Genomic DNA, 15,193 nt, shown 5'->3' with positions numbered 1-15,193 from the left:
CCCACTGAGACATAGTCACAGAATATGAATGGTTTTATATTGCTCCTGTTCCACACGTTCCACACTGCCCCTCATAGAATATGGATGGAAACAAGCATAGGCTAACTGTCAAGGAAGATGAACATTCACTTGCTGCAGGCTGAGTGACACCTCAGACAGACACTTTTCTTCCAGCTGCCCCGGGGGGGGGGTATTGAGTGGAACCTTTCAGTTTTGATAAACTGAGATGGGTGAGCAATGATGTCTTGGGATTGTGTTCTATGTGTATTCTGTAATGTGTTTTGCAAATGTGAAATGGTGTCCCACGCATCCAGACACTCCTTCACCCTCATTCATTCAGAGTAGTTAAGTTTGATAGGTTGGTCGATTTCATTGCCAAATATGCATGAGTTCACGGCATTTTTGACAAGGGGTGACGACACGGTATTGGAATTGGAGCCGGCGAGCTGGCATGTTAATATTTAATGAGCAACCCATTTATTCTAATGTAGAATCGGATCAGTAGAAAATCACCTGTAGCTGTTTCACCCGGTTCTTCGTTTTTGTCAGTTCGCCCCAGTAGTGATGGGAAGTGCATCGGCTAACATGCGCTTCAGGTCATGATGTGAGTTATTATCCTCACATAACTCGAGATTTATGTGCAGGCTATAGGGAGCTATGTGCGCAGCACGCGGACCTTTCTATAATGCCTTTACAAAGTGATTTAAAAAAAAGAAGAAGATATGCTTCTGACTCCAAATGACGACCAATTAACAATGGTGTGATTTTACAGCCAATATGTTCTCAGCTTGGTTGACCATCTGTCGATTCGGTTTCGTGGGGGAATTGGGCAGCATGTACATGTAGGCTAGCGCTCAGCAAGTAGGCGGCCGTCCGCGCACCGTGTGCGCCTGCCGTGTACACGACTACAGTCGGCGGCATCTTAATCTCGACCGCATCAACACACTGCAAGGAAAACCACGCAGGCTATTTCGACACATAACAACGGGTATGGAGGTTTAGCATGGAATAATTCTAAATATCGACAATAAATCGCCAAAATGGATAGTCATGGTGGTCACCAAGAGGGAGCCAAGCGCGCAAATGAATCCGGTAAGATATAAGGTGTAGTTTCAGTCTACAATGAAACAAAAATATTTGCCATCAATTGTAAGCAGTAGCCTATGTTTTCTTTACATCAGATACGTGCTTTTATAATACCGAAACAGAATACATCGTTCGCATGCGGCGTGCGCTTGGGAATGTGGCTGTTAAGCATCTACTTGAGATCTTTTATTTACTATTATTAAATGCAACATGTCTATGTCCACGCACGGGGGCAGGGTCATTAGACTTGTCGTCCATTATCCATCACTGTCAATATAGCCTAATTCTTGAATGAACAGCATTACCTTGAGTCTTGTGTGAACACCACACATGAGCGCAGTTCTAAGCCAAAACGCCGCTCAGAAGTGGAGAGATGCAAGAAAATCAATGTCATGTCAAATTAACAAGTCATTAGATTGTGACGAGGTGTGAGGTTGTATGGTCGCATTCATGTGTAATGAGGTTTCATTGGTATGTGATGGGTGTCAAGAGGGTAGCACTGTAGTAGGCTGTAACAATCAATCATTATAGTCCAGTAATAATGCCTGCATTTGTTGCCATTATTTAGAAAATGAGCAAAACATGAGCAATGCCTTCTCATGGTGTCAGGACTCTAATATTTCTAATTATTTGGTGCTTTATTGTTTTATTAGGCCTTTTATTCTTTTATAAACCCCAACTTGTTCTGCAGTTTGGGAAGCTTATGGTGGGGCCTGGTGTCACAATCACATGTACATATTTGACAGGTAGTCAGGTTTGACTTGGATGTGAAACCTTTGGCACTTGGCTTCAAATTGGCCGCAGAAATTCAATCACGCTGTTCAGTCTTGTTGCTGCATGCGTCTGTTATTCTGCTGGGCCTGCGGGGTTGTTGTCGCCCTCTGCTCACTTCAGAGCAGACGCTTAGGGCTATTGCACAGCACGCCATAGGACTGCCACTGCAGATGATGATGCTATCACAAAGCAAACACACACACGGCATGTCTAGCCAAGTCAGTGCTTCTCTACAGGGCATGCAGTGGAATGTGATGCACCCAACTCGTTGCATGCACATGTATACACAAGACATGTCTAGCCAAGTCAGTGCATTTCTACAGTGCCCTCGGTGATTCACTACATTTACAACCATTATGTAGTTACATAATAATAATAAGCATACATATCATACTACAACAAATAGAGCAATAGTTTGCTCATAATAATAACAGTCACAACAATAACAAGGTGGCCCTAGAAAGCTGTTGAAGCTTTTTTTTGCTCTCGGCTTGCCAATCTGGTACCTTCCCAGTTCCCGCCCACACAGTATTGTCACCTGCTTTGTACTGTACCTGCCTACTAATGTACCTGCTCACGACCGCGACCCTGATGATTGTGGTTCAAGCAGCCATAAATGTCATAGAATTCAGCCTCTGAACGAAAACAATCGATTGGTTGGGACTGAGACTGTTATACCTGGATATCCCAACCTTCTTTCTGGCGGATTGATCTATAGTTTAGTCAATTATTTTGCGGACGGCTCCCAAATTGATGGGTTGGGACATCTACTGCAGCCAGGGCCCCTGACAGCTTTGGCAGGGCCCCAAGACAAAGTCATCTGAAAGGGCCCCGGGGACAACTGGGACAACCCTCCCCCGTCAGGTTCCCTGACTGCCGCTATGTACGTCAGGGCCGCAGAGTGGTACAGTATGGAGATGTGGAGAGGGGGGATAGCCGCAGCCAGCCCACAGCAGTCTTGAATTTATAGCACTTGCGCCCCCACACACCGTTGCATAAGTTACAGACTGCTGCGCTGCATTGACCGCATCAGCATTTACTTGCAAATGCGATCTATTGTTGCGCTGGTGTGCTGTGTCGTGCTGTAGGCTACTGTGTGTGATGATGGACTGTTTGGTCCGCTCTGGGCAATCACAGTGTAACACCAGTGGTCCTGATGCTGCACAGTAGTAAGAGGTAGCCTACACCTTTGATGCAGCTGCTGAGGATGCTCCTGGTCGTCTGTGGGGACTTGAGGATTTTATTCTGTACCAGTCTACTGACTGCTGTGTGTGTCAGGTTTGTTCACCCTTCTTTGGATTGTCTCGTCTTGTGTTTTATTTTAGGATAATTTATTTGAATTATCCTAAGTATTTATTTTAATACTTAATTGATGACTGTGGTACAATTGAGGATCATTGTGGTGATCAGCTTTGCCCATATTCAGTGGCTTACTGTATGTCTTTCAGTTACAGCATGTCTTGAAGCTGATGTGATGGAATATATAGAATCTATGTACACTAGTCCTATTGTTGTGTAATGATCATTTGGTTTAATGCCGATATGACGCGCGGCAAAGATGGTGAATAGATGCTGAATGTTAGTGGTCTTCTGCCTCTCAATAATAATTACAATAATAATACTTTCGTTTTATATAGCACCTTTCAAAACACCCAAGGTCGCTTCACAAGGTATCGTGTAGGAAAGTGTGAGTATGTGAGCGTGTGTGAGAGTGCATCTTGACATTATCAGAAGGATATCGGTAAAGGTTTCAGACGCGCTGTCTGAGACGCCAGAAAAAGGGTCAGACAACATCCCATTTTTGTTGCACATATCGTGCAGCTCTTAAGTACATTAGTCTCTTTAGATGTCGGCTCAAACAGTGAACAGGCTGCCACTGTGACCTTAGCCTTCCCGGTCACTGGGGCAATATACTGAAAGTGTGTCAAGTGGATATTCAGCAAGAGGCATCCACATCTGAAATGCAGCTGGTTACAGTTAGTTATCTGCCTCACTAGATTCTGGTGTAGCTGGCATGGTTCTTACAACTTACCAGACAGTAATAGGTTTGCCCCCCACATTTGGGCTTGCATGCCATTGCCCACCCACGGGGACCCCGGTTCGAGTCCGGCTGGGGTCATTTCCCGATCCTCCCCTGTCTCTCTGTCCCATTCGCTTCCTGTCACCATCTTCGACTGTCCTGTCAAATAAACTACTAAAAACTAAAAATATATATTTTTTAAAAAGACAGTAATAGGTTTTTTTTAATTTTTTTAAATCCTACCCTAACGCTACCCGGATGTCGCTGGAGTTCTAAGCCCACGCCTCGCCATTAACTTTGTCGAACCAATCACCTCGTCGGCCGGTATCCCTTACATATTTATTGTCTTTTGCCAAGTAGATGCATATAAATCTGCAAGAGATACATTAGTAGTAGTAGGATTTACTATTCACGCCACCTCTTAATCACATCAATGGGAAAGTGGCAGGCTCCACAGATAAACTCAGCTTATCTCTTCCTTATTCAATCTGTTCCAGACTCTTAAATGCTACCCTTGTTTTCAATTTTGTGTGCTGCCAAGTGTTAGTCTTGTATTTAAATCCTCATTAAAGCTCATGTAATCATTGTCAGCGTCCTTGTTAAGGCATATTATGGCAGATTTCAAACAGGTTTTTATCTGTAGATGGTATCGTAGTACGTGCCAGAGTAGTGCAAGCACTAGTGTCTATTTGCAAACACAGACTTCATCCGGAATGGGAACTGAATCACAATACTGACTCATCTGATACAAGACTGGATTAGTTAAAGAAGCAAACATGACGCACAAACAGTTATTATTGTAGTTATATTATTATTATTATTGTTGTTGATGATGTTGTTGTCGTTGTTACTGATATTGTGTGTAGTAGTTTAGAGTTTCCAGTGGTTAATGATGCTTTTATAACTGGTATTACCACCATCTCCACAACCCTCTGATTCAAGTCCAAGTCACTAACAGAATAGGTGGTGGTAATTGCACATCATTAACAAGAATTGATAAAAGGCTAATTTATGCTGACTATTAGCTGTAATACGACCCTACTGTATTTGCAAACCCGTTTCCCCATTGAAGTTTGTTTGTTGGCTTATGGAAATACCAGCAGTGCGACACATAATGCAATATTATGCTTTTCACCTGCTGCCACATTTACAAATCATTTTCATATCCTACAGGAAAAAGCTTTTTGTTTGAAACATTTCTCAAGAGCTTTGTCCTTTGCCAGACTTGGGTGGAGACGACATGATGTGGCTTAATGACAACTACACTCCGGTGCCTGCCAACGACAAGGAACCGGATGGGGCCACACCGGACATAGTAAGCCTATCTTACATTACACTTACACTTATTTAAGTAGAGGGGCATAGCAGGGCACGGCAAATAATACAGTGTTAATTCAACACTTTTGTTTTAACATTTTCTAGATTGTCTTTGGGCCTGGCGTACTCTCTAAGTGTTGAATTAACTCTGCATTTTTTTGCTACACAGTATGTGTTGTTTACAGTCTCTGAGACAATGTGAGGTTTGGTACCTTGGACAAGGGCACATCACCTAATTGGGTGCAGGGTATTGGCTACAGTCTTTGAAACAATGCGGGTTAGGTATCTTGCATAAGGGCACTTCAAATCTGCAAGGTATTGGTGGCTGTCACTGAAAACAAGGTGAGGTTAGGTACCTTGCTCAAGCCCATTTCAGCTATTTAGTTAAATGGTATTGGGTACAGTCTCTGAAACAGTGGGTTAGGCACCTTGCACAAGAGCACTTCAGCCATGGGTGAGGATGCGGGTAAGAACCCTTATCCTTCCTGCTGTTACAGGATTAGAACCTGACATTCCGATCCCAAGACCAAACTCTGTTCATTAGGACTCGACTGTTACGCATCTATAGTCTATGACATCTGTTTGAAAAATGGTCATGTTGTAATTACCCACATTGTGCCGAGGAGTATTGTTGTGCTCCAGATGTACTGGATCAGGTCCTTGGAGCCAGAGACAAGTTTACATCGTTTGCACAGCGATAAACTGAAAGATGAACTAAACTATAGAAAAAACTAAACTTTTCAGTTTATCAGTGTGTGAACCCTTATTACTTTATACCTGCACCCACATCCACATATCCACATAGTTTGGAACAGGTAAAAGATTTTTTTAAAAAGTAAAAACTATAGACCTGAATTGCTCAAGTAATTAATGAAGTTGTTCCTGAGCTCTGTGAGCAGAAACAGCTCAAAGATGAGGTCAGATATGCTTTTCTTTTCCAAAGGAGAAGTTGGGGCTTGCTGAGGGCAATGTCAGTTCCACTGAAGACGCCCAAAGTCAGTGGAGCGTGTTGTTATGAGCTGGCAGCTAAGATGCTGGATTTGTGGCTAGATGTGTCGACATAAAGAGTTTGTGTTATGAAACGTACTGCACTTCCAAAAAACTCAACCATTCTAATTAACCCCTTAGCGCAGCACTATGGCTCTCTGTAATGTCACAGCAATGTTGTTATGATGTAGTTAAGCATGTTCAGCAAGTGAATAGGGTCGCCGGCGATCCCTACTGCAGTAAGAGGCTAAAATATTCTTGGACTGTAGATTCCATATAATATTTACAATACTAATGTATGCATCTGGGTTTTGGGTTTTGAACACACAGTTAAAAAATACCAGTGCTGAAATAAATCTTAAAGACTTGAAATTAACTCCATTCAGATAAGATTTGTCCCCACTCAAAAATAGTGTTAATTTTACTCTTTTGATCAGTGTACTATTTTCAGACATAGTTTTACTCAACATTGTGTAAATATTAAGAGCTGTACAGTTGAAATGTGAAAAGCTTATTTTGACTCCACTGTTAAGAGTGATTTGAGTCTCATAGGCCTAGTATTGTAAATACTGTCTCTGGAATGATAGAAGTTTATGCTGAAGTAGTCGTAGGCCTACCCCATTTTATACTGTGATAATAATGTATGCATCTGGGTTTCATGTTTTGAACAGCCTCTGAAGCCACTGAATGCTGCAGATGAATCATCCCACATTAAGAAACTGGGGCCTTACTTCCATGATGGCCTGCGACGGATAGGTAATACCTCACTTTCAGTTGATCCCTCTCTCCACCCTACTGCAGGCTTGAACATGAAGAACACTTGGCAACACTTAATTGTAAGTTGCATGCAAAAGAGTGACACATATGGAAATATAAATCGTTCATACATTCAAATATTTCATGATAAATTAAATAAACTAAATAACTAAAAATAAAAAAATAGTTGAAATTGTCTAAGCAATGGTAAGGGCAAACGCAAAACCTATTTTTGAACAGTTTTAACACAATACACAAATGTCATGAAAATTACCATACTTCCTGATTATGTTTGTCAAAAGGCTGTCATTATAAGCAGCTGCTTCACAGTGAAGTTCAGTTGTTCCACATACATGAACTGTGTCGAATTAGAAGTGTTAAATAAATGATTTGTAGGAAGTAGATATTATAAATTGCTTCCTGAAAATTTAAATGAAGCGTGTCTTTTTGTTACTGGTGTGTAGACCGTGTACTGACCTACCTTGTGCCAAAGGCCAGTGGCTTCACTGCATCTTTCTAATGTTGTTGCTCTCGACAAGAGTGTGTTGCCATCCCACAAGTTAATGCTTTGTTTTCAAGTCTCTGCTGATGTTGCAGAACTTTTGGGATGAAGTAATTTTTATGAAATGTAAACAAACCATGCTCCCATTACTAGAATGGTCAGAACAAAACATGCTGTGTCTTGGGCTACTGCTAAGTCAAAGGTAGTGTAAAACAGCTGCATTTTGAAATAGGCAGGAATGCTCTTTTTAGGCTGACAGCTTAACCGGATGTTACGTAAGTTGTTGCTGTATAGACTACAGTATTATCGTGTTGAGCAGACCTATACAGAGTAGAGTACACTTTCATGTCTAGTCATGCTTGAATAGGTATCAGAAAGAGCTACCCAAAACACATGAATAATGGAATCTTCCACATGGCTACTATTCCTATAGATTATGTGATGACCTACCACGTCCAGAAGCCCAGTGGCCTGAGGCGCCAGTCCTCGCGCTCGTTCGTGCGGTCCATGAGGGAGAGCCTGAGCCGCAGTTTCAGACGTGCGCGGGCCCCGGAGCCACAGGAGGACCCCGAAATCGCCGCCCAGTCCCACCAGGCAGACTACCATGAGGACGACAAGCGTTCCCGACGGGAGGAGTTTGAGGAGAACCTCCGCGAGATGGGGCTGGAGCTGGAGAAAGATGAAGGGGTGAGCAGTGGCACAGGTGGCTGATGACTAGGGGTGGGGATTGGCAAGGGGTTCAGGATTCGATGCACATCACGATACACATGCCACAATGCGATACTATCACGATGCATTGCGATACTTGTATTATTGCGATTTATTATTATTATTATTATTTACTTTAGTAAATGTGTAAAACAAAATAGAGCTAACTTGGCAGGTGCTGAGTAGCATTCATAATTCAATTCATCTGGTTCAATTCATCTCTACTGAAAAAAGAATCAGTGGCACATTCCACATACAATGTTTTTCACTTTTTTATTATTAAATACCGGTAATCGATTTTTAGTGTCATGCAGTAGAAGTATTGCGATACTTTGTCATGAATCGATGCAGTACATCGTGAAAATAATGTATTGCGATACATTGTCATGACGACTGATTTCTACACTCGCATTGGTGTTGTGTCCTGATGCTATTTCAATTTAATAATTATCTTTTTCAAGAAGGAGTCAAATTACCGTTTGTAATATCTCTTACTCTCGTATGTGACCTTGTCTCTACTGAACACCCTTAATTCATCCTTAAAGTGATACTCTACAATTTTTGGAAATAAGAGCATATTACATATTACACCTCCCTTTAAGTTAAATGATTGAGTATTACCTTTCTCCCGTTCTTCCTGCCGTTCTCTGAGTATGGAAGTGCAAATTTTACCTCCAAGCTATGAGTCCTATGAGACCTGCTGGCGGCTTGCTGCTCTCATAGGATTCAATGTTAACGGTTTGCTTGGAGGTAAAATGTTACACTGCCATACTCAGAGAACAGTTGAACGTACAGCAGAAAGGTAAAACTCAATCATTTCACTTAAAGGGAGGTGTAATATGAGCTTCTTTCCAGAAAATGGCATAGTCACTTTAAAGCTTCATTATTCCTCCTTGTAGAATATGGCCATGGCCATGGTTCAAATGGCTATGGTCCCATAGTGTTATGGGACCTGGGTTCGATTCCATTTAATCCTCTCTCTTTCCCCCTTCTGTCACCATTTTACACTATCCTACCAAATAAAAGTATAAAGGCACCTAACAGTTCTAGTCTGGAGATGCCTGCCAACATCTTAAATAATTCATGCATCAGCAGTTCCCTAAAACGTCAGACTATGATCCCTGTTACGTTTCCTCAATATATCTGACCATGTCTACTGTTTTACACCATTAATTTATTAACATGATTTGTCCATCTCGTGTCAGACAACGATACCTGGTGTGGGGTTCCTGAAGATCCATGCACCATGGGAAGTGCTGTGTAGGGAGGCGGAGTTTATGAAATTGAAGATGCCAACCAGAAAGGTAAGAAGTCAAGTCAAGTCAAGTAGTCAAGTCAAGTAGGTTTTATTGTCAATTTCTTTACATGCGCTGGTCATACAAAGAATTTGAAATTACATTTCTTGCTTTCCCATACAGACATAGACTAATCTAGGTAAGGACATAGACAGTATAGACATAGACAGTATAGACATAGACAGTACTTATACATGGACTTAAGACAGTATGGACATAGACAGTGCTCATACAGACATTTAAAGTGCAAGACTGGACAACAGAAGACTTGTAGAGGACATACATTAAGAGGTATTTGTTGTGCTTTTGTGCTTTTCCTAAAAAAAAGTCCTTTATAGCGTTCTGACATGGTAATAGTAGCATTTTGAAGAAAATAAATATTAAAAAAGGTCTGTCAAGTACACCAGCAGCAGTGTGTGTGTGTGTGTGTGTGTGTGTGTGTGTGTGTGTGTGTGTATGTGTGTGTATGTGTTTAGTGCAGGTAGAAGGTGCGGTGTGCGTCTTGTGTGTGTGTTCGTGTGTCTGTGTGTGTGTGTGTGTGTGTGTGTGTGTGTGTGTGTGTGTGTGTGTGTGTGTGTGTGTCAGTGTGTGTATGTTTGGGTTTAGTGCAGAAAGTGCAGTGTGCTTGTGTGTGTGTGTGTGTGTGTGTGTGTGTGTGTGTGTGTGTGTGTGTGTGGTGTGTGTGTGTGTGTGTGTGTGTGTGTGTGTGTGTGTGCATGTTTTGAGTTAGTGCAGGTTGAAAGTTCAGTCACAAGTATAGTAGTGCAGGTGGAATGTTCAGTCGCAGATATGGTGGTGGGGGATGGGGGGGGGGGGGTTGTCAGTGGCCTTGCTGGCTAGAGGCTGACAGTGGAGGGAGAGTGGGTTGAGTGTTCAGCATCTTGATCGCTTGGTGCATTGTGCTGCTCGCCAGCCTGGTGGTACGGGAACGGAGGCGCCTGTACCTCTTTCCAGAGGGCAGGAGGCTGAACAGTTTGTGTGCAGGGTGGCTTGTGTCTTTGATGATCATCAGTGCTTTCCGGGTGAGGCGTGTGGTGTAAATGTCCTGCAGGGAGGGGAGTGGTACTCCAATGATCTTCTTCGCTGTGTTCACAACACGCTGGAGTGTCTTCCTGTTTTTCTCCGTGCAGCTTCCTCCCCACACTGTGATGCAGTTGGACACGACGCTCTCTATGGTTCCTCTGTAGAATGTTGTCATGATGGAGGGTGTAGCACTTGCCTTCTTTAGTTTGCGCAGGAAGTAGAGACGCTGATGGGCCTTCTTCGCCAGTGATGTAGTGTTGGTGGTCCAAGAGAGGTCGTCGCTGATGTGCACTCCAAGGAACTTGGTGCTGCTCACTCTCTCCACAGCAACGCCGTCGATGGTCAGTGGTGGCAGTTGTTTTTGGACCCTTTGGAAGTTGACAACAATCTCCTTGGTCTTGTTGACATTCAGCAGGAGGTTGTTGTCTTTGCACCATCTGGCCAGCAGGTCTACTTCTTCTCTGTAGTGAGTCTCATCGCCCTTGGTGATGAGGCCCACCAGTGTTGTATCATCCGCAAACTTCACTAGATGGTTAGTGCTGTGGGTCGTTGTGCAGTCGTGTGTCAGCAGCGTGAACAGCAGGGGGCTGAGAACACAACCTTGCGGAGCCCCCGTGCTCAGGGTCAGGGTGCTCGAGGTGTTGTTCCCTACCCGTACTGCTTGTGGTCTTTGCATCAGGAAGTCCAGCAGCCAGTTGCAGAGGGAGGTGCTGAAACCTAGTTTGTCCAGTTTTCTGATGAGTTGTTGTGGTATTATGGTATTGAATGCTGAACTGAAGTCAATGAACAGCATTCTCACATATGAGTCTTTATTGTCCAAGTGGGTGAGGGCTGGATGGAGGGCAGAGCAGATTGCATCCTCCGTGGATCGCTTGGCTCGGTATGCGAACTGGTAGGGGTCTAGGGTGGGGGGTAGGGTGGCTTTGATGTGTGACAGGACTAGCCGTTCGAAGCACAAGAAGGAACTTAATCTAATACTGAAGTGATTGGAAGAACTTTATAAACTGTTTTGACTTTAAAGGTGCACTGTGTAGGATGGTGGCCAGAGTAGGTGTTGCAGCTATGCGGCTCATTTAAACTGTGTCGCCCATTGCCAAATGTAATCTTTTAATGAATATTTTCTAAATAATGAACTACTATTAACTAGTATGACCAAAGTACAGTAAATGTTGCCGCTAAAAATGTCTGTATCTGGAAATTCAAAATGCTGGACAATGGAGAAGAACCCCCTTTTCATGTATGAAAAGTGTAATTCTCTCAGTATGAATACTTTGTATTGGTACATCTGTTTTGGTCGTTGCCGTTTTGGCTATTACAGATGTACAATAATTTTTGTGGAGGTACCGTGAATCTGTGTTCTGTATCTTTTCAATTCAGACATATGACGTCAAGCAAGGCAGCAACATTGTTGAGAAGATCAACCTTTTTATTCATAAAGTGACAGAACCATTGCATCCAAAAGTCGAAGAGAGCAAGATTCAGACTGTGAAACATTTGTGCTACCCCTTCTCCAGAGAGCGACAACACTTGTGAGTATGGAATTATGCCATCTGAGGTGCTGTTTCCACGTAGCTGGATATTTTTATATGTTGATATTTTTTTCTCCTGGTTGCATTGGTTTTGCATTGGTTTTGGCCTTCTGTTTCCACGTAGCAGATATTTAAAATGCAGGTATAAAAAGCAGGAGAAAAAAATATCCTGTTTAGGGGGCTGAAACACATTTGTTACAATGGAGGATTTATTTTTATCCACATGTTGCGTTTACACCTCAACAGGAGAAAAAAATACCCTGCTAAAAAAATATCCTGCTACGTGGAAACAGCACCTGAGAACTGGCTCCTCTTAATAAAATTATGCTGATTCTGAATTTTGTACCATTATCTTCACTGTTGTACTTTATAAACTCTGGAAGATGAAGCATAACATTTCTCTCAATTTTATTTCAGACATCATGACCATTGTTCGCTTGTCTGTGTAAAATATAGGTCGAAAGCTTAACTTCTATCACTGTGCAAATATGATAGGGAACAGACAAGCTATTAGCTGACTGCTAAAACCAGAGCTGAAAATCCCCATCTCAGGGGATATTTTTTAGGGATAAGATAGGGATGGATTTAGGGCAGCACTTCAAAAAAGTTAGAAAATAGCTGACTCAAAGTAAGACAGGCTTTGAACCAATGTACTCTCAGTGTAATTTGTCCCAAATCCTTTAAAAAAAACATTATTTTTGCAACCAACACCACTATGTGACCTTTAATGACAAGGTTGGGCTCAATTTACATCCAACTTCTAGTTTTGTGAAAAAAGGGAAATAGTATTTCATTGTACACACATTCTTGATGCCGGTAACACTAGGCATATCACAGCATTTCACTGAAAAATCTCACTGCACAGGAAGGGAAATGTAGCAGCATTAGTCCTCACATACAGCTCTATGTTGCACTGTAAACCATGTATTCAAGCAGTCCTTTCTGCATATAAATTACCCCTGCATGCATGCACATTCATTTTGCAACACACACACACACACACACTCTCACACACACACACACACACACACACACACACACACACACACAAATGCAGGAGCATTCATTCTAAGTCTTTTGGCAGGTTTGATCTATCGGACAAAGACTCCTTCTTCAGCAGTAAAACCAGGAGCTCTATAGTAAGTCATGGACACTGACACTTGCTTCAGCTGTGTGGCATGTATCATGCTTTTGAATTGATGTTATTGATATTTTCAACAGCTCGGATTATTAAAACAATGTGTTATGTACTCTTTACACTGTCACACACCTCAATGACACATAAGCATGAAATACATGTATAGTACCTAGTATAATATATATATATTTATAGTATATATATATATATATATATACATATATATTTATAGTATATACAGTGCTGGCCAAAAGTATTGGCACCCCTTCAATTCTGTCAGATAATACTCAATTTCTTCCAGAAAATGATTGAAATCACGAATGCTTTGTTATTAATATCTTCATTTGTTTGTCTTGCAATGAAAAAAACACAAAAGAGAATGAAAAAAATGTCAAATGAATGATCATTTTACACAAAACTCCAAAAATGGGCCGGACAGAAGTATTGACACCCTCAGCCTAATACTTGGTAGCACAACCTTTAGACAAAATAACTGCGAACAACCACTTCTGATAACCATCAATGAGTTTCCTACAATGCTCTACTGGAATTTTAGACCATCCTTGAAGTGATTTGAAGGCTGCCTTCTCCACACTGCCATTTTGAGATCTCTCCATAGGCTTTCTATGGGATTCAGGGGTGGACTCCTAGCGTGGGAGAATAGCCGACTGTTGACTCCGTCAATCAGTCTGGCAAAAGCCATGAGGAATCCGTCTCCGTGGACGATGGGAGATGGTCTGATCTTACTCTATCATTTAAATTAATTGAAGTTCCAAACTCAAATCAAAACCCATATTGTGCTTTATTAGCATGCCTGTTACGTTATAGCGTCGCAAAAGCATAAAAATAACAAAACGAAAGTGTGAATATAGTTACCTTAACCAATCAGTAACGGAGCTCGCGGGTGAGTTCTACGTCACCACTCTCAACTGTTTGCTGATTGGCGAAACACTGAGAGAACCGAGCTCGAGGCTTTTGCCAGACGATGTGCGGAGCCAAAATCTTTGGGTGAAGTACAGAGGATGGCGTCGCGAGGCTAGTGGACTCCTACATTATGCTGCAAAATTTGTTGATAGTCTACAGACTTCATAATTCCATGCACACGGTCAAGCAGTCCAGTGCCAGAGGCAGCAAAGCAACCTCAAAACATCAGGGAAACTCTGCCATATTTGACTTTAGGGACCGTGTTCTTTTCTTTGAAGGCCTCATTTATTTTTCCTCTATTCATTTGAGTTAGCAGGAAAAAATGAGGCCTTCAAAGAAAAGAACACGGTCCCTAAAGTACAATATGGCAGATTTTCCCCGATGTTTTGATATTGCATTGCTGCCTCCGGCACTGGACTGCTTGACCGTGTGCATGGAATTATGAAGTCTGAAGATTATCAACAAATTTTGCAGCATAATGTAGGAGTCCACCCCTGAATCCCATAGAAAACCTATAGAGAGATCTCAAAACGGCAATGTGGAGAACGCACCCTTCAAATCACCTCAAGGATGGTCTAAAATTTCAGTAGAGCATTGTAGGAAACTCATTGATGGTAATCAGAAGTGACTGTTCGCAGTTATTTTGTCTAAAGGTTGTGCTACCAAGTATTAGGCTGAGGGTGTCAATACTTCTGTCCGGCCCATTTTTGGAGTTTTGTGTAAAATGGTCATTCATTTGACTTTTTTTCATTCTCTTTTGTGTTTTTTTCATTGCAAGACAAACAAATGAAGATATTAATAACAAAGCATTTGTGATTGCAATCATTTTCTGGAAGAAATTGAGTATTATCTGACAGAATTGAAGGGGTGCCAATACTTTAGGCCAGCACTGTATCATAATAAATACAAATGTGGCTTTGTTTACTTTATCCTCTGGCAAGTTCTTCTGCAGTTTTCATCCATTTATTCTTCTCACCTTGTGACAAAAACATAGCATTATGCCTGCATGCCTATGTATCATGGTAGAATAATTATTTTATGTTTTATAGCTGCATGTTTTATTCATGTACAAGGTATGAAAATGAGGTTTTAGGCGTGGAATGACTATAGTCTGCATGGCCGTGCTGACACCAC

General features: G+C 42.0%; 1 protein-coding gene across 2 annotated transcripts in view; it reads left to right on the top strand.

The window, feature by feature from the left end:
* ano1a (anoctamin 1, calcium activated chloride channel a) overlaps window positions 1–15,193 on the top strand; it is a 37,987-nt gene that overhangs the window by 3,641 nt on the left and 19,153 nt on the right. Inside the window, exons 3-8 of one of the 2 annotated variants that reach the window (XM_063188508.1) lie at window positions 5,054–5,195; window positions 6,856–6,940; window positions 7,876–8,129; window positions 9,356–9,454; window positions 11,846–11,997; window positions 13,082–13,136. In XM_063188508.1, the coding sequence (XP_063044578.1) occupies window positions 5,121–5,195; window positions 6,856–6,940; window positions 7,876–8,129; window positions 9,356–9,454; window positions 11,846–11,997; window positions 13,082–13,136 (720 nt within the window). In that variant the 5' untranslated portion in view covers window positions 5,054–5,120. The remainder of the gene's footprint in view (window positions 1–5,053; window positions 5,196–6,855; window positions 6,941–7,875; window positions 8,130–9,355; window positions 9,455–11,845; window positions 11,998–13,081; window positions 13,137–15,193) is intronic. The other variant, XM_063188509.1, reaches the window with a different exon arrangement.

This window comes from Engraulis encrasicolus, chromosome 22, assembly GCF_034702125.1.
Source record: "Engraulis encrasicolus isolate BLACKSEA-1 chromosome 22, IST_EnEncr_1.0, whole genome shotgun sequence".
Taxonomy (NCBI): domain Eukaryota; kingdom Metazoa; phylum Chordata; class Actinopteri; order Clupeiformes; family Engraulidae; genus Engraulis; species Engraulis encrasicolus.
Note: the sequence above shows the minus strand (reverse complement) of the source record. Positions and strands in the feature narration are given on the sequence as shown.